This window comes from Phyllobates terribilis, unplaced genomic scaffold (assembly GCF_046119375.1).
Source record: "Phyllobates terribilis strain yellow unplaced genomic scaffold, ASM4611937v1 Scaffold_3__8_contigs__length_932513732, whole genome shotgun sequence".
NCBI lineage: Eukaryota > Metazoa > Chordata > Amphibia > Anura > Dendrobatidae > Phyllobates > Phyllobates terribilis.
The window spans coordinates 654,885,998-654,903,425 of NW_027362763.1; the positions used below are offsets into that span (position 1 = coordinate 654,885,998).

Genomic DNA, 17,428 nt, shown 5'->3' on the forward strand with positions numbered 1-17,428 from the left:
CTGGTGGAGAGAGCGGAGGAGGCAGCAGAGCTCACCCAGCAGCCCTCCCTGTGCCGCTCCGGCCGGGGACGCGGGTAATGTCTCCTGGTGGAGAGAGCGGAGGAGGCAGCAGAGCTCACGCAGCAGCCCTCTCTGTGCCGCTCCAGCCGGGGACGCGGGTAATGTCTCCTGGTGGAAAGAGCGGAGGAGGCAGCAGAGCTCACCCAGCAGCCCTCCCTGTGCCGCTCCGGCCGGGGACGCGGGTAATGTATCCTGGTGGAGAGAGCGGAGGAGACAGCAGAGCTCACCCAGCAGCCCTCCCTGTGCCGCTCCAGCCGGGGACGCGGGTAATGTCTCCTGGTGGAGAGAGCGGAGGAGGCAGCAGAGCTCACCCTGCAGCCCTCCCTGTGCCGCTCCAGCCGGGGACGCGGGTAATGTCTCCGGGTGGAGTGAGCGGAGGAGACAGCAGAGCTCACCCAGCAGCCCTCCCTGTGCCCTCCAGCCGGGGACGTGGGTAATGTCTCCGGGTGGAGTGAGCGAAGGAGGCAGCAGAGCTCACCCAGCAGCCTTCCCAGTGCTGCTCCAGCCGAGAACGCGGGTAATGTCTCCTGGTGGAGAGAGCTCACCCAGCAGCAGAGCTCACCCAGCAGCCCTACCTGTGCCGCTCCAGCCGAGAACGCGGGTAATGTCTCCTGGTGGAGAGAGTGGAGCAGGCAGCGGAGCTCACCCAGCAGTCTTTTCTGTACTGCTCCAGCCGGGAACGCGGGTAATGTCTCCTGGAGGAGGCAGCAGAGCTCACTCAGCAGCCCTCCCTGTGCCGCTCCAGCCGGGGACGCGGGTAATGTCTCCTGGTGGAGAGAGTGGAGGAGGTAGCAGAGCTCACCCAGCAGACCTCCCTGTGCTGCTCCAGCCGGGAACGCGGGTAATGTCTCCGGGTGGAGTGAGCGGAGGAGGCAGCAGAGCTCACTCAGCAGTCCTCCCTGTGCTGCTCCAGCCGGGAACGCGGGTAATGTCTCCTGGTGGAGAGAGCAGAGGAGGCAGCAGAGCTCACCCAGCAGCCCTCCCTGTGCCGCTCCAGCGGGGGACGCGGGTAATGTCTCCTGGTGGAGAGAGCAGAGGAGGCAGCAGAGCTCACCCAGCAGCCCTCCCTGTGCCGCTCCAGCCGGGGACGCGGGTAATGTCTCCTGGTGGAGAGAGCAGAGGAGGCAGCAGAGCTCACCCAGCAGCCCTCCCTGTGCCGCTCCAGCCGGGGACGCGGGTAATGTCTCCTGGTGGAGAGAGCGGAGGAGGCAGCAGAGCTCACCCAGCAGCCCTCCCTGTGCCGCTCCAGCCGGGGACGCGGGTAATGTCTCCGGGTGGAGTGAGCGGAAGAGACAGCAGAGCTCACCCAGCAGCCCTCCCTGTGCCCTCCAGCCGGGGACGTGGGTAATGTCTCCGGGTGGAGTGAGCGAAGGAGGCAGCAGAGCTCACCCAGCAGCCTTCCCTGTGCTGCTCCAGCCGAGAACGCGGGTAATGTCTCCTGGTGGAGAGAGCTCACCCAGCAGCAGAGCTCACCCAGCAGCCCTACCTGTGCCGCTCCAGCCGAGAACGCGGGTAATGTCTCCTGGTGGAGAGAGTGGAGCAGGCAGCGGAGTTCACCCAGCAGTCTTTTCTGTACTGCTCCAGCCGGGAACGCGGGTAATGTCTCCTGGAGGAGGCAGCAGAGCTCACTCAGCAGCCCTCCCTGTGCCGCTCCAGCTGGGGACGCGGGTAATGTCTCCTGGTGGAGAGAGTGGAGGAGGTAGCAGAGCTCACCCAGCAGACCTCCCTGTGCTGCTCCAGCCGGAAACGCGGGTAATGTCTCCGGGTGGAGTGAGCGGAGGAGGCAGCAGAGCTCACCCAGCAGACCTCCCTGTGCTGCTCCAGCCGAGAACGCGGGTAATGTCTCCTGGTGGAGAGAGCTCACCCAGCAGCAGAGCTCACCCAGCAGCCCTACCTGTGCCGCTCCAGCCGAGAACGCGGGTAATGTCTCCTGGTGGAGAGAGTGGAGCAGGCAGCGGAGTTCACCCAGCAGTCTTTTCTGTACTGCTCCAGCCGGGAACGCGGGTAATGTCTCCTGGAGGAGGCAGCAGAGCTCACTCAGCAGCCCTCCCTGTGCCGCTCCAGCTGGGGACGCGGGTAATGTCTCCTGGTGGAGAGAGTGGAGGAGGTAGCAGAGCTCACCCAGCAGACCTCCCTGTGCTGCTCCAGCCGGAAACGCGGGTAATGTCTCCGGGTGGAGTGAGCGGAGGAGGCAGCAGAGCTCACTCAGCAGTCCTCCCTGTGCTGCTCCAGCCGGGGACGCGGGTAATGTCTCCTGGTGGAGAGAGCAGAGGAGGCAGCAGAGCTCACCCAGCAGCCCTCCCTGTGCCGCTCCAGCCGGTGACGCGGGTAATTTCTCCTGGTGGAGAGAGCGGAGGAGGCAGCAGACCTTACCCAGCAGTCCTCCCTGTGCTGCTCCAGCCGGGAACGCGGGTAATGTCTCCTGGTGGAGTGAGCGAAGGAGGCAGCAGAGCTCACCCAGCAGCCCTCCCTGTGCCGCTCCAGCCGGGGACGCGGGTAATGTCTCCTGGTGGAGAGAGCGGAGGAGGCAGCAGAGCTCACCCAGCAGACCTCCCTGTGCTGCTCCAGCCGGGAATGCGGGTAATGTCTCCTGGAGGAGGCAGCAGAGCTCACCCAGCAGCCCTCCCTGTGCCGCTCCAGCCGGGGACGGGGGTAATGTATCCTGGTGGAGAGAGTGGAGGAGGCAGCAGAGCTCACCCAGCAGCCCCTCTGTGCCACTCCAGACAGGGACATGGGTAATGTCTCCTGGTGTGGAGAGACTGGAGGAGGCAGCAGAGCTCACCCAGCAGTTCTCCCTGTGCCACTCCAGCCGGGGATGAGGGTAATGTCTCCTGGTGGAGAGAGCAGAGAAGGCAGCAGAGCTCACCCAGCATCCCCCTCTGTGCTGCTCCAGCCGGGAACGCACGTAATGTCTCCTGGTGGAGAGAGCGGAGGAGGCAGCAGAAGTCACCCAGCAGCCCTCTCTGTGCCGCTCCAGCCAGAGTCGCGGGTAATGTCTCCTGGTGGAGAGAGCAGAGGAAGAGGAAGCAGAACTCACCCAGCAGATCTCTCTGTGCCGCTCCAGCCCGGGATGCAGGTAAAGTCTCCTGGTGGAGAGAGCAGAGGAGGCAGCAGAGCTCACCCAGCAGCCCTCTCTGTGCCAGCCCACTACTGGCTGCCATGCCAGCGCCCGTAAGAGCCATCACCCAGCTCCACAAAGACCCTGAATGGCACAGCACCGCTTCTGTGTCTTTATCTTCATGTTGCTTCTTCACAGCGATTAGTTGTGTCTGGCGCAGAAGCGGACATATCATTGGTGCAACCTGTGCAGCTGCACAAGGGCCGCAGAGGTCAGGGAGCCACGTCCACCCCCAAAGCAGCATTGTGATGAGCGATCGTCCCGCATGTTGTTCTTGCACAGAGGCCTCTTCCATACGTATCCGCCAGTCACTAGACCCCTCGAGTGTCCTCAGAGACCACATAGATCAGATCTCCATTTTTACCGTGGTGGCATATGGGCGATGTGGGGCACTATATGGTGTTTGGAGACATTAAATTTGGTTTTACATTCACCCATGTGTTTGCACCGAAGCTCATCACCATTCCCCCAGAATCTGATTACAAGTGGTCCGACTGCAAGCAGCACCAGCGATTCTAAACCCGTGCGTGAAAGGAGCATGCGTGCTGCAACCTCACGTCTTTTCTGTGAGATATTTGAGCTTTGGATTCTGTCCCAAAGAGAATGAACAGAGAAGCTGTGCATGTGCAACCCGAGCTCCAATCACACATGGGATGCACGGATCTCTGTTCTCATGATCACTTGTGCATTACATTTGTCCTTTCTAGCAAAGCCATGTAGGCTAGGGTTAAATCCTAGCACTGCAGGTCTTGATTAGATGCACCTGACTAGCTTTGACTAAGGACCAGGGCCTGTGTTCACCTGGGAGATCTCAGTCTGCTGGATGTTCAGCAGAGTCAAATGTGTTGAAGCTGGTGAGTAACCAGCCAAAATGTGAGCGAGCCAGAGTCTCTCTCTGATTGGAGACTGCACGGGTCAGCTAGGAAAGCCTAGCAGTCTGTGTGCTAGAACTCAGCCTGATGGTGATACTGAGACTGGGGGGGGGGGTCGGCCTCCTCTGTGTATGATGTTTACGCCGGAAGAAAGGACTGTACTCTATTGGGGTCAGCCGTACTGACATATATGTGCTGCTGAGTGAACTGTTTATTTGCTCTGATACATTTGTGTCCAAAAGAGGCTGGTTTTGAATCCCTTGGGAGTTTTATAAAAGCAAATAAACTGCACGTTTAGATCAAACATTGCCTGTGTGAATGCTGCCTTACACTATTTACTGGATCAGGAGGGAAAAAAGATCATCAGCTCCACCAGCAATCCCAAGAACAGCGATCTCGAGCACCTGTGTGAATGGAGCATGCGCGCTGCAGCTTCATGTCTTCTCTGTGAGATCTCCGAGCTCTGGACTCCAGGACAGAATGCACAGAGAAGCTGCGAACGTGCAGCCTGCATTTGGGAATCCTTGTTTTTATGATCATTGGGGGTTTTGATTCCTGCTAGTGAACGTTGGGGTTAAAGGTCTCGACCAAACATCAAGATGTATCCACAGGATACGGAGGAGACGACCACTGGGACCCCCAGAGATCACAGTCACCTACATGAATTATGTGCTGTTTGAGCATTCACGCTGCTGCTATGTCTATTCCTTATGGGACTGATGAAGATAGAAGATTTCCGCACTTGATACCGAAGATCAGAGGATCAGCACAAGCACCACCTGCAGCCCACTCACAGGGAATAGATCAGATCCTGTGGAGAGGTGATACACTTTTCATTTTGGCCATTATCAGCGCACAGGTGTCAGTTTGCACTGTAATTGTGGAATTCCATTCATGGGTCAGGTGGCTCAGGATGAGCCTATGTGTTGGGCTGCCTGATCCTCTGAGTCTCCTGTAGCTTTGCAGGGTGACTAGTGACTTTTCTTTGACCTACAATAGGAATAACTCATTACTTTTGGGGAATTGCCATGCGAGCGATTGCTTATAGTGCTGTCGGTATAAGGCGTCACCCCTTGCGTCTTGTCCTAGTCTGGGGTGTCATGCGAGGATAGCTGCGGACTGCAGATGTGGGTTTGTGGCCAGTCGTCTGACACATAACATCACCATACACAGCTGCTGGCGCTGTCCGTCGCCCCCCGGGCCGCTCCTCTCCGGCTGATGGAAATCATTTCCCTCTAAAAGGCTTGAAAACGTGGAGCCGCGGCGGGACGGCTGCGCAGACGATCCCCCCGGAGAGACGCACAGATGCTTCTCCAGATTCTGTAATTGGGCAGTCATCCTCACTGACTGCAGCGCTGGCTCCGAAGAGCGAGGCGAGGGGGGCAACCGGAGTAACTGCACAAAGCAGGCATCAGCTGCTCAGCGCAACCGCAGACCTCCGGCTGTAGAGCGCAAGCTCCTCAGACAAAACACCCGAAGCTTGAAAAAGTTGCAGAACATTGCAGGTTTCTAATCTTCGCCAGAAGAATCTCCTTCAAAGGCAACGGGCACAATGGAGGGCGACAGAACCAAAAAATCACCCTCAAAATCTGCCGCAAAATCATCTATAAATCTGAAGACCACTCTGATCTTCCCATAAAGACAAAGCGCCACAAGACGCCACATTGCAGTAGAGAGATGCCGCTGCCGGTGTCACTGACAGATTCCACCTAGGAGATCCTGACCTCATTCTGTGCACAGCTGAGGGTTCGTTACCAGTGGTATCACTAGATTACAAGGGGCCACAGAGCAAACTTTAGAATGGGGCCCTCAACAACAACCCACCCACTCGTCACCTTGTCATTCTACACTACCTCCCACTCCCCCGCCACGCTCTGCCCACTCATCATTTCGCAACAGCCCCCCTGCTCATAATTCAACCAAAACATCTCCTTGAGAAGACTGAGCATCCAGCGCCCCCCCATCCTCTGCTGCAGCCTCAGTGACCCTCCTACCTGCCGCTGCTGTGCACCCCCTGATCCCAGATGCAGTTGCACTCCTGCGACCTCGATCTTTACGCCCCTGTTAGTTACAGTGACAGCTGAGACTCCTGATTGATACAATGTATCAGTGGAGAAAATGTATCACACGCTCAGGACAGGAGATGTGCGCAGTGACAGTGTTGGATCGTCTGCACTGGATGCAACTGTAACAAATCGCAGCTGTGAAAAGTATTAAAGAAACTTCACTGGGGAGATATAAAACTGGCTCAAAGGCAGGGAAGAACCGAAATGACCAAAATAAACCTTCCCTACCCCTTCACTCCCTGGTGTCTCCAGCGCCGCCATTCTGATGGTGACCGCTGGTCCTGGAAGTGGCAATGTCTCGCCCAGTTGCCATCAGTCGTATATGTAGAAGTGATTGGCAGCACCAGATGAGAGAGGGACAGGCAGGCAATGGACAGGCGGGCGATGGACAGGTGGGCAATGGACAAGTGGGCAACGGACAGGCGGGAGCGACGGACAGGCGGGCGGCGGACAGGTGGATGATGGACAGACAGGCGACGGACAGACGGGCGACGGACAGACAGGCGACGGACAGACGGGTGACGGACAGGTGGGAGCAATGGACAGGTGGGCGACGGACAGGCGTGAGCAACGGACAGGCGGGCGACGGACAGGCGGGAGCGACGGACAGGCGGGAGCGACGGACAGGTGGGAGCAACGGACAGGTGGGAGCAACGGACAGGGGGGCGATGGACAGGCGGGCAACGGACAGGCGGGAGTGACGGACAGGTGGGCGACGGACAGGCGGGCAACAGACAGGCGGGCGTTGACAGGTGGGCAACGGACAGGCGGGAGCGATGGACAGACGGGCGACGGACAGACGGGCGACGGACAGACGAGCGACGGACAGACGGGCGATGGACAGGTGGGAGCAACGGACAGGTGGGCGACGGACAGGCGTGAGCAACGGACAGGCGGGCGACGGACAGGCGGGAGCAACGGACAGGCGGGCGATGGACAGGTGGGCAACGGACAGGCGGGCAACGGATAGACGGGCAACGGACAGACGAGCGACGGACACACAGGCGTGGACAGGTAGGCAACGGACAGGCGGGCGTGGACAGGTGGGCAACGGGCGGGCGTGGACAGGTGGGCAACGGACAGGCGGGCGACAGACAGGTGGGAGCGACGGACTGACGGGCAACGGACAGACGGGCGACGGACAGGCGGGAGCAACGGACAGGCGGGAGCAACGGACAGGTGGGAGCAACGGACAGGTGGGCGACGGACAGGCGTGAGCAACGGACAGGCGGGCGACGGACAGGCGGGAGCAACGGACAGGCGGGCGATGGACAGGTGGGCAACGGACAGGCGGGCAACGGATAGACGGGCAACGGACAGACGAGCGACGGACACACAGGCGTGGACAGGTAGGCAACGGACAGGCGGGCGTGGACAGGTGGGCAACGGGCGGGCGTGGACAGGTGGGCAACGGACAGGCGGGCGACAGACAGGTGGGAGCGACGGACTGACGGGCAACGGACAGACGGGCGACGGACAGGCGGGAGCAACGGACAGGCGGGAGCAACGGACAGGCGGGAGCAACGGACAGGCAGGCGATGGACAGGCGGATGACGGACAGGCGGGTGATGGACAGGCGGGCGATTGACAGGCGGGCGACAGACAGGCGGGCAATGGACAGGCGGGCAATGGACAGGCTGGAGCAACAGACAGGCTGGAGCAACAGACAGGTGGGCGACGGACAGACGGGCGACGGACAGACGAGCGATGGACAGACGGGCTACGGACAGACAGGCGATGGACAGACAGGCGATGGACAGACAGGACGCTATCATTTGCAGGACTGGTGCAGATCAGCAGGAGCGACGATTGCAGCAGCGCTGGATCAGCAGCGCATTCAGGGGGAAGTAATGCTGATTTCATCTACAATCAGACCAAGTTTTGTGAAAACCCTTAATGTCAGGAAAGGTTTTATTCACTGACAGCAAGCAGAGATCTTAACAAGGTGAGGAATCAAACCAGATAGGGCCCGATTCATTATTGCATTTGTTGTCTATTTTTTGGGCGTTTTTCGCCTGTTTTTTTTATAAAGTCTATTTTATATGTGTATGGCAGTTTTTTTTTATATTTGTCATTGTCGGCGAGGTTTGGGGTTCATAATGTTTTCAGCTGACTGATAAATTGCAACTTTTTAAAAAGAAGTAATTATTTTTGCCTCGGGCTCCCCAGTTCCCGGCAGTGATTATATGTTCTCCTTTTTTTTTTTTTTTTTTTAATGTACAAATTTTTCTATATTCTGGAGGAACAAACAACTTTTCAGAAAAAAAAAGTCACCAAAAAGGTTAGAGACAGAAAGAGCATTTTTGATTTTGTGTAAGGTTCGGGAACCACCTGCGCCATTTAGAAGAATTTGGTGCAAAAAACTTCAATAAATATCGGAAGGCAATAAAAAAAAGTGACTTAAAAGCCCACAAATGGTGACTCGGGGCTGTGTCTTGTGTCTCAAGAGAGTAACAAAGTTTTCATTTCAAAAGTAACAATTTAGTTTTTGTTAAAATAATAAATATAAAAGAAAACTGAAAAGTTCCTTAAAGTGATACACAGATGACCGCTGCAGACAATCCCTGGCCTCAGTGCACTGAGAAAGAGTATCAATTTTGCCCAGGTTGTTACTTTAAATTTTTTCGCTGAATTAACTCTTTCACTACTCAAAAACTGGACGCACAATTGATCCTGTGAATATAGAGCAATTTACCCAAGCTGGAGCCTGACATTGTGACCCCATATTCAGCCCTGGACACTGTGGGGGTCCCGCTGCTGGGATGTGACTGACACAAGACTGTCCGTATAATGAGCATCAGAAATGCAGAGCAGCTAATGACAATGGCGGTATCAGGCGGAGGAAAGTATGAATGAGCGCGGTCCAGGGGGCTGCAGGTCAGTGATGGGGGGTTTAGTAGGAATCCAGTCTCCTCCAATGATGCGGTCCGGATTTTGCGGCGCTCACATCCTTTCACAAGGAGACAATTAGTTTATAGAAGTGTTAAGTATTCCGAGCACCTAACAGCTGCCCCGATGATGAAATGCTAATGCCTCTAATCAGCCGTGAAAACGGTTTGTTGTGAATATTTATTCCCCAGAAGTCATCATTATACGGCCGCTGATTGTTTAGAAAAAGTTCACAAAGACAAAGCCCAAAATGACACTGCCAAAATATCTACACCCCAGAAATAAGAGTTCAAGAGAGCCCAGAACATCCCCAGAAAAGCCATCACCAATAGTCACATACTGGAGGACCTGTCCAAGAAATCCGAGAACTTTCCCAGAGGGACCATCCCCAATAGTCACATACTGCAGGACCAATCCATGAAATTCCAGAACTTTCTCAAAGGAACCATCCCCAATAGTTACATGCTGCAGGACCAGTCCATGAAATCCCAGAACGTCCCCAGAGGAACCATCCCCAATAATCACATACTGCAGGACCAATTCATGAAATCCCAGAACTTTCTCAAAGGAACCATCCCCAATAGTCACATACTGCAGGACCAGTCCATGAAATCCCAGAACGTCCCCAGAGGAACCATCCCCAATAATCACATACTAGAGGACCAGTAAATGAAATCTGGGAACTTTCTCAAAGGAACCATCCCCAATAGTCACATACTGCAGGACCAGTCCATGAAATCCCAGAACGTCCCCAGAGGAACCATCCCCAATAATCACATACTGCAGGACCAATTCATGAAATCCCAGAACTTTCTCAAAGGAACCATCCCCAATAGTCACATACTAGAGGACCTGTCCATGAAATCCCAGAACGCCCCCAGAGGAACCATCCCCAATAGTCACATACTGGAGGACCAGTCCATGAAATCCCAGAACGTCCCCAGAGGAACCATCCCCAATAGGCACATACTGCAGGACCAGTCCATGAAATTCCAGAACTTTCTCAAAGGAACCATCCCCAATAGTCACATACTGGAGGACCAGTCCAAGAAATCCGAGAACTTTCCCAGAGGAACTATCCCCAATAGTCACATACTGGAGGACCAATCCATGAAATCCCAGAACTTTCCCAGAGGAACCATCCCCAATAGTCACATACTGGAGGACCAGTCCATGAAATCCCAGAATGTCCCCAGAGGAACTATCCCCAATAATCACATACTGGAGGACCAGTCCATGAAATCCCAGAACATTCCCAGAGGAACCATCCCCAATAGTCACATACTGGAGGACCAATCCATGAAATCCCAGAACTTTCCCAGAGGAACCATCCCCAGTAGTCACATACTGGAGGACCAATCCATGAAATCCCAGAACTTTCCCAAAGGAACCATCCCCAATAGTCACATACTAGAGGACCTGTCCATGAAATCCGAGAACGCCCCCAGAGGAACCATCCCCAATAGTCACATACTGGAGGACCAGTCCATGAAATCCCAGAACGTCCCCAGAGGTGCCAGCCCTAGAAAGCCATATAACAAAGGACCAGACAATGTAATACTTCTAAGCTCAGTAGAACCTCAGAGAGAGCAGCCTAAGAAAGTTACCCAAAAACATACACAAACCCAAAACATCTCAGAGGATCATCGTGACAAGGTTACAGATTGAAGGATAAGTCCATCCAAGCCCGAAACATTTTCAGAGGAGGTAAGTTAAGGTCATGTCATCGAGGACCAGTCCAATATGATATAGCAAGACTCTGAATTTCCCCCAGAGAAACCATACCCACAATTTCACAATGTGCAGGAGCAGCCCCATGTGATACATCAGCACCCAAAATTGCCATAGAAGAACCATCCTGACATGGCTACGTAGTAGAGAGCCTGTCCATCCAATCCAAGAACGTCCCCAGAGGAACCAGTATGACATATTGCAAAGAGACCATCTTGGGATAGGCATATAGTGGAGGACCAGTCCAAAGTGCTACATCCAAAACCCAGAACATCCTCAGAGAATTCACTTTAACAGTCACATAATAGACCAGTCCAATGTGATACATCCAGATCCAGACTATCCCAGCACCATCCCGACAGTTACATAATAGAGGAACAGTCGAAAATACACCAACCTCACTAGAACCATCTCAACAATGTATGAAGGACCAGTCTAATGTGAAACACCCAGATCATCTCCAGAGGGACTATTCCCAAAAAAGACAAATAGTGGAGGACCGGTCAACATGGCACTAGGAAACCCAGAATGTCTTCAGAAGATCTCTCCCATAAAGTCACAAAATAGGTCACACGTCCAACGTGACACATGGAAACCCAGAATATCCACATAGGAACCTTCTCACCAACATCATATAGTGGTGGAGCAGATCAACATGACATAGCCAAACCCAGGGAACAAGTCCATCCAAGCCAAAATACCCCCAGGACACCTTCCTGGCAAAGTCAGGTGAAGGACTCTTCCAACCAGCCCAACCCATCGTAGAGTGGTGGACGTCAGCTGAAGACTAGACCTATAGTACAACACATAATACGCGAGACGCCCGGGCTCCTTGTCGAAGGATTACCTCAACCATCATTGGTGGGACTCCAACATGGCACATTATTCCTGGGCCCCTCATCATCACTAACCAAGACCCGGCTTCAGACCACAACCATTACTGGTGGGAAAGACCACTCTCACTCACATCACCCACCCTAGTCTGGACACTGATGAAGACCAGACTTACGCCACTTATGTTCCCATGACCGCGTCTTGCGGCATCTCCCCCGTATCAGTGACGCTAGGTGTCTTGATCTTGCCCGCGGCGGGGCACCACTCACCTATGTGCCGCCCGTACATGTGGTAGTAGAAGGACACGCAGTAGATGGTTTTCAGGGATGGGAACTTGGAGGTGATGTTGTACTGGGGGCTGATGAGTCTCGCCTTGTCCCCAAACTTCTGGGGTTTGGAAGCTTCGATAAACATGTAGAAACCTGGGGGAAGATAGAGAACAGTCAGCAGCGCCCCCCGGAGTGAGCGATGGAGGGCAGCAGCAATGATGTGAATTGTGGTGAAGCAGGAGCCCCCGTGTCTCGTCATGTCTTGGGGGTCCCTGCCCCGGTCCTGCCCGCCCTGCTCTGCTGGGTCACAGATGGCGCCCGGCCCCCGACACCTGTCCTGCCGCGTTATCTGAGGATGATTGTAAACTCCTCGGCAGAGAATCGGGAGGTGCCGGTGCCAAATGTGAGGGGCACCATGCCCGGCACACAGGTGGTCCGAGCGGCTCCCGTCCAGATGGCGGCAGAAGACTGAGGTGAATGACCGGCCAGCGTCCCAGGACGGGACAAGGGACGGCCATAGCCCTAATCACACAGCTGAGGATTTGCTTCAATGTATCGGCCCAAACAATTCTCTGGGGACTGATCAGGCAGCAGGACCCGTCCAGTGTTCAATGTCAGCTGAAACATTGTAACAAGCCCCTCAGCTGTGAGATATTTACTGACATCAAACAGAGACAGTGACAAAGACGGATAACGAGCTGCGACTGCAGACGGGGGCCACAGGGGGGCCTAATTGTATCACAGGATGGGGCCCCCCAGGGCTGACACATGGGCTCTGTACATGTCTCTCACTGCAGGACTGGAGGGTCACGAGCACTGAGGACCTCCTGGGGGTCCGGTCACTATAGAGGACCCTCATACATGTCTATGAGCAGCCGTTACCCTCTGGCGGGCCGCTGCGGACCTGCTGGGGGTCCGGTCTCTATAGAGGACCCTCATACGTGTCTATGAGCGGCCGTTACCCTCTAGCGTGCCGCTGCGGACCTGCTGGGGGTCTGGTCTCTATAGAGGACCCTCATAAGTGTCTATGAGCAGCCGTTACCCTCTGGCGTGCCGCTGCCGACCTCCTGGGGGTCCGGTCTCTATAGAGGACCCTCATACGTGTCTATGAGCAGCTGTTACCCTCTGGCGTGCCGCTGCGGTCCTCCTGGGGGTCCGGTCTCTATAGAGGACCCTCATACGTGTCTATGAGCGGCGGTTACCCTCTAGCGTGCCGCTGCGGACCTCCTGGTGGTCCGGTCTCTATAGAGGACCCTCATTCGTGTCTATGAGCGGCCGTTACCCTCTGGCGTGCCGCTGCGGACCTCCTGGGGGTCCGGTCTCTATAGAGGACCCTCATACGTGTTTATGAGCAGCCGTTACCCTCTGGTGTGCCGCTGCGGACCAGCTGGGGGTCCGGTCTCTACAGAAGACCCTCATACATGTCTATGAGCGGCCGTTACCCTCTGGCGTGCCGCTGCGGTCCACCTGGGGGTCCGGTCTCTATAGAGGACCCTCATACGTGTCTATGAGCGGCGGTTACCCTCTGGTGTGCCGCTGCGGACCTCCTGGTGGTCCGGTCTCTATAGAGGACCCTCATACGTGTCTGTGAGCGGCGGTTACCCTCTGGCGTGCCGCTGCGGACCAGCTGGTGGTCCGGTCTCTATAGAGGACCCTCATACGTGTCTGTGAGCGGCCGTTACCCTCTGGCGTGCCGCTGCGGACCAGCTGGTGGTCCGGTCTCTATAGAGGACCCTCATACGTGTCTATGAGCGGCCGTTACCCTCTGGCGTGCCGCTGCGGTCCATGTCCGGCCCCGTGTTCACCGTTCGCTTGATGCTCTGGGTGACTTTGTTCTGCCGGATCCAGTCGAAGGTGTCGTATTTATCCTGGACGAAGCCGCAAAGCTTCTCATCCTCGAACCTGCAGGTGCTGTCTGTGGATGGACACAGCGGGGGGCGGTCAGTATGGGGGTCTCTGCGCCTGAACACACATTCATCATCCATACAGTCACAGAATGAGCAGCGGAGCATGGTCAGGCCACGTTCACACACTGACTACAGACGCCATAGAAATAACTCCGAGGAGCGGAGGAAAGAGAGACAGGATTGGTACAAAAGTCGAACTCTGGAGAAGGAAAACCGCGCCCAGAACGGCGAAGATAAAAAACCGCCAAAACACAGGAACAAACGCAGTAATGAGCCGGGCGCAGGGTTCTGTTCACACACGGCCTCAGAATTCTGCCCCAAAATGCACAAGAAAAGCTGCAAATCTGCTGCAATGAGAAAAACCGCAGTAATGGAGGCGACACGGCCGGGAGAGGACGAGGATCTCTGGGGATTTTTATTGCATTTTTTGCATCGGAGACTTTCTCTCTCTTTCTTTCTCTCTTACTTTCTCTCTTTTTCTTTTACTTTCTCTTTTTCTTTCTTTCTCTCTCTTTTCCTTTCTCTCTCTCTTTATCTCTATCTTTCTCTCTTTCTCGTTCTATCTTTTTCTTTCTCACTTTCTCGTTCTCTCTTTTTCTTTCTTTCTCTCTTTCTTGTTCTCTCTTTCTCTCAATCTTTCTTTCTTTCTATCTTTTTCTTTCTCTCTTTTTCTCTTTCTTCCAATCTTTCTTTTTCTTTTTCTCCCTCTTTCTTTTTCTCCCTCTTTCTTTTTCTTTCTCTCTTTCTTTCTTTTTCTTTCTTTCTCTCTTTCTTTCTCTCTCTCTCTTTATCGCTTTCTTTTTCTTTCTCTCTTTCTTTTTCTCTTTTTCTTTCTCTCTTTCTTTCTCTCAATCTTTCTTTCTTTCCTTTTCTTTCTCTCTCTTTTTCTCTCGCTCTTTCTTTTTCTCTTTTTCTTTGTCTCTCTTTCTTTTTCTTTCTCTCTCTCTCTTTCTTTCTCTCTCTTTCTCTCAATCTTTCATTCTCTCTTTTTCTCTTTATTTTTCTTTCTCTCTTTTTCTTTCTCTTTCTTTCTCTATTTCTTTTTCTTTCTCTCTCTTTTTCTCTCGCTCTTTCTTTTTCTCTTTTTCTTTGTCTCTCTTTCTTTTTCTTTCTCTCTCTCTCTTTCTCTCTCTCTTTCTCTCAATCTTTCATTCTCTCTTTTTCTCTTTATTTTTCTTTCTCTCTTTTTCTTTCTCTTTCTTTCTCTTTTTCTTTCTCGCTCTTTCTTTCTCTCTCTCTTTCTTTCTCGCGCTCTCCTTCTCTTGTTACATCCCATAAAATCATAAATAAAACCGTATCAAAACTGCGCCATAAACCAGGTTCTCACGAATCCGTGGCGCCAGAGCCACGTGTCTGTTGGAGGCGGCTTTTACATGTGAATCTTTCCGCCATTAAACTCCATGTGAACGTCCCCCGGTGAAGGCGGCACAGCCACATCAGCCCCTCCATTGTCAGGATGGGTGGGGGTCCTGGAGGTCGGACCCCGCTGATCATGAAGTGGTGAGACACGCTAGCGATACAACATGGCTCTGAAGATGGGAATATCTCTTTAATCCAAATAATAAAGCAACTTTGCAAACAGACCTCAAAGTCTCTTACCGTTTTGTGTCTACAGCTCTCATGCAAAGCTATGAGTCTCCATGGTTACAGAAAATGAAATGTATATTAACCATTGACTGGACAGGCGCCTCGGGGACTTTTTATTCTTCTAGGGGGAGAATCCTTATTGAGAAGAGGGAGGGGAGTAAAAATGGACAATCCCTTTAAGAGGATATTTTGGGCGTTTTCTGCGGGATATTAGGTGTCAGACCTGGTATAAGGCGCGGGTGAGGACTGGCGCCTCGTCACCCCGGCTGATTACTCTGACACGCGGGGCCGGACCTTTCCTTTCCACTTCATTTCTCTCTAACAAGAATCCGGAAAATGACCTTTTATAATCAAAATGCAAAGTCCCCGCTGGAATTAATGAGCGGCGGAGAGGGGGGGACGGAGCGGCGGAGAGGGGGGGACGGAGCGGAGGAGAGGGGGGACGGAGCGGAGGAGAGAGGGGACGGAGCGGAGGAGAGGGGGGACGGAGCTGAGGAGGGGGGGGAACGGAGCGGAGGAGAGGGGGGACGGAGCTGAGGAGAGGGGGGACGGAGCTGAGGAGAGGGGGGACGGAGCTGAGGAGAGGGGGGACGGAGCGGAGGAGAGGGGGGACGGAGCTGAGGAGATGGGGGACGGAGCTGAGGAGGGGGGGGAACGGAGCGGAGGAGAGGGGGGGACGGAGCGGCGGAGAGGGGGGGACGGAGCGGAGGAGAGGGGGGACGGAGCTGAGGAGAGGGGGGAACGGAGCGGAGGAGAGGGGGGACGGAGCTGAGGAGAGGGGGGACGGAGCTGAGGAGAGGGGGGACGGAGCTGAGGAGAGGGGGGACGGAGCGGAGGAGAGGGGGGACGGAGCTGAGGAGATGGGGGACGGAGCTGAGGAGGGGGGGGGACGGAGCGGAGGAGAGGGGGGGACGGAGCGGAGGAGAGGGGGGACGGAGCGGAGGAGAGGGGGGACAGAGCGGAGGAGAGGGGGGACGGAGCGGAGGAGAGGGGGGACAGAGCGGAGGAGAGGGGGGGACGGAGCGGCGGAGAGGGGGGGACGGAGCGGAGGAGAGGGGGGACGGAGCGGAGGAGAGGGGGGACGGAGCGGAGGAGAGGGGGGACGGAGCTGAGGAGAGGGGGGACGGAGCGGAGGAGAGGGGGGACGGAGCGGAGGAGAGGGGGGACGGAGCGGAGGAGAGGGGGGACGGAGCTGAGGAGAGGGGGGACGGAGCGGAGGAGAGGGGGGACGGAGCTGAGGAGAGGGGGGACGGAGCGGAGGAGAGGGGGGACGGAGCGGAGGAGAGGGGGGACGGAGCTGAGGAGAGGGGGGACGGAGCGGAGGAGAGGGGGGACAGAGCGGAGGAGAGGGGGGACAGAGCGGAGGAGAGGGGGAACGGAGCGGAGGAGAGGGGGGACGGACCGGAGGAGAGGGGGGACGGAGCGGCGGAGAGGGGGGACGGAGCGGAGGGGGCGGAGCGGAGGAGAGGGGGGACAGAGCGGAGGAGAGGGGGGACGGAGCGGAGGAGAGGGGGGGACGGCGCGGAGGAGAGGGGGGACGGAGCGGAGGGGGCGGAGCGGAGGAGAGGGGGGACAGAGCGGAGGAGAGGGGGGGACGGAGCGGAGGAGAGGGGGGACGGAGCGGAGGAGAGGGGGGACGGAGCGGAGGAGAGGGGGGACGGAGCGGAGGTCGTTACGGCAGCCGCCATCTCCTGCCCTCGCATTAACCCCTCGGTGCCTGCAGCGCCCTGGATCCGTCTCTGTGGCATCGGAGGACGTAAAACAGAAAAGTAACGAGAGAATTGATGGGACTTTGGTGGAAACGTAAAAATAAATGAAAAACGGACGGAGAAATAACTGCAGAAGGTTCCTTCCTACCCACAGAATTATCTTCTGTGTCCCCATGACAACACTTCCTGACCCAACTCGTGGGATATTCAGGAAAAAGTATAAAACATTATTACAAATAATAGTAAAGAATTTGCGCCATTTCTTAACCCCTTGTGCCCATTTATTATGGACTTCATTATAAGCCCGGGTCCATCTCCTGATAAAGTCCGCGGTTCATCTTTTATCAGCGTCTCCGGGTCAATAATAATCCAGATTTAACAAGCGG

At 55.3% G+C, this 17,428-nt stretch overlaps 1 protein-coding gene across 7 annotated transcripts in view; it reads right to left on the reverse strand.

Moving 5' to 3' along the window:
* The window catches only part of MDGA1 (MAM domain containing glycosylphosphatidylinositol anchor 1), a 476,469-nt gene that overhangs the window by 22,229 nt on the left and 436,812 nt on the right, over positions 1–17,428 (reverse strand). For 6 of the 7 annotated variants that reach the window (XM_073671695.1, XM_073671694.1, XM_073671688.1 and 3 more), the window contains 2 exons: positions 13,602–13,754; positions 11,840–11,992 (listed from right to left, as the gene is read on the reverse strand). The exons of the other annotated variant lie outside the window; for it this stretch is intronic. In XM_073671695.1, the coding sequence (XP_073527796.1) occupies positions 11,840–11,992; positions 13,602–13,754 (306 nt within the window). The remainder of the gene's footprint in view (positions 1–11,839; positions 11,993–13,601; positions 13,755–17,428) is intronic. 7 annotated transcript variants of the gene reach the window in all.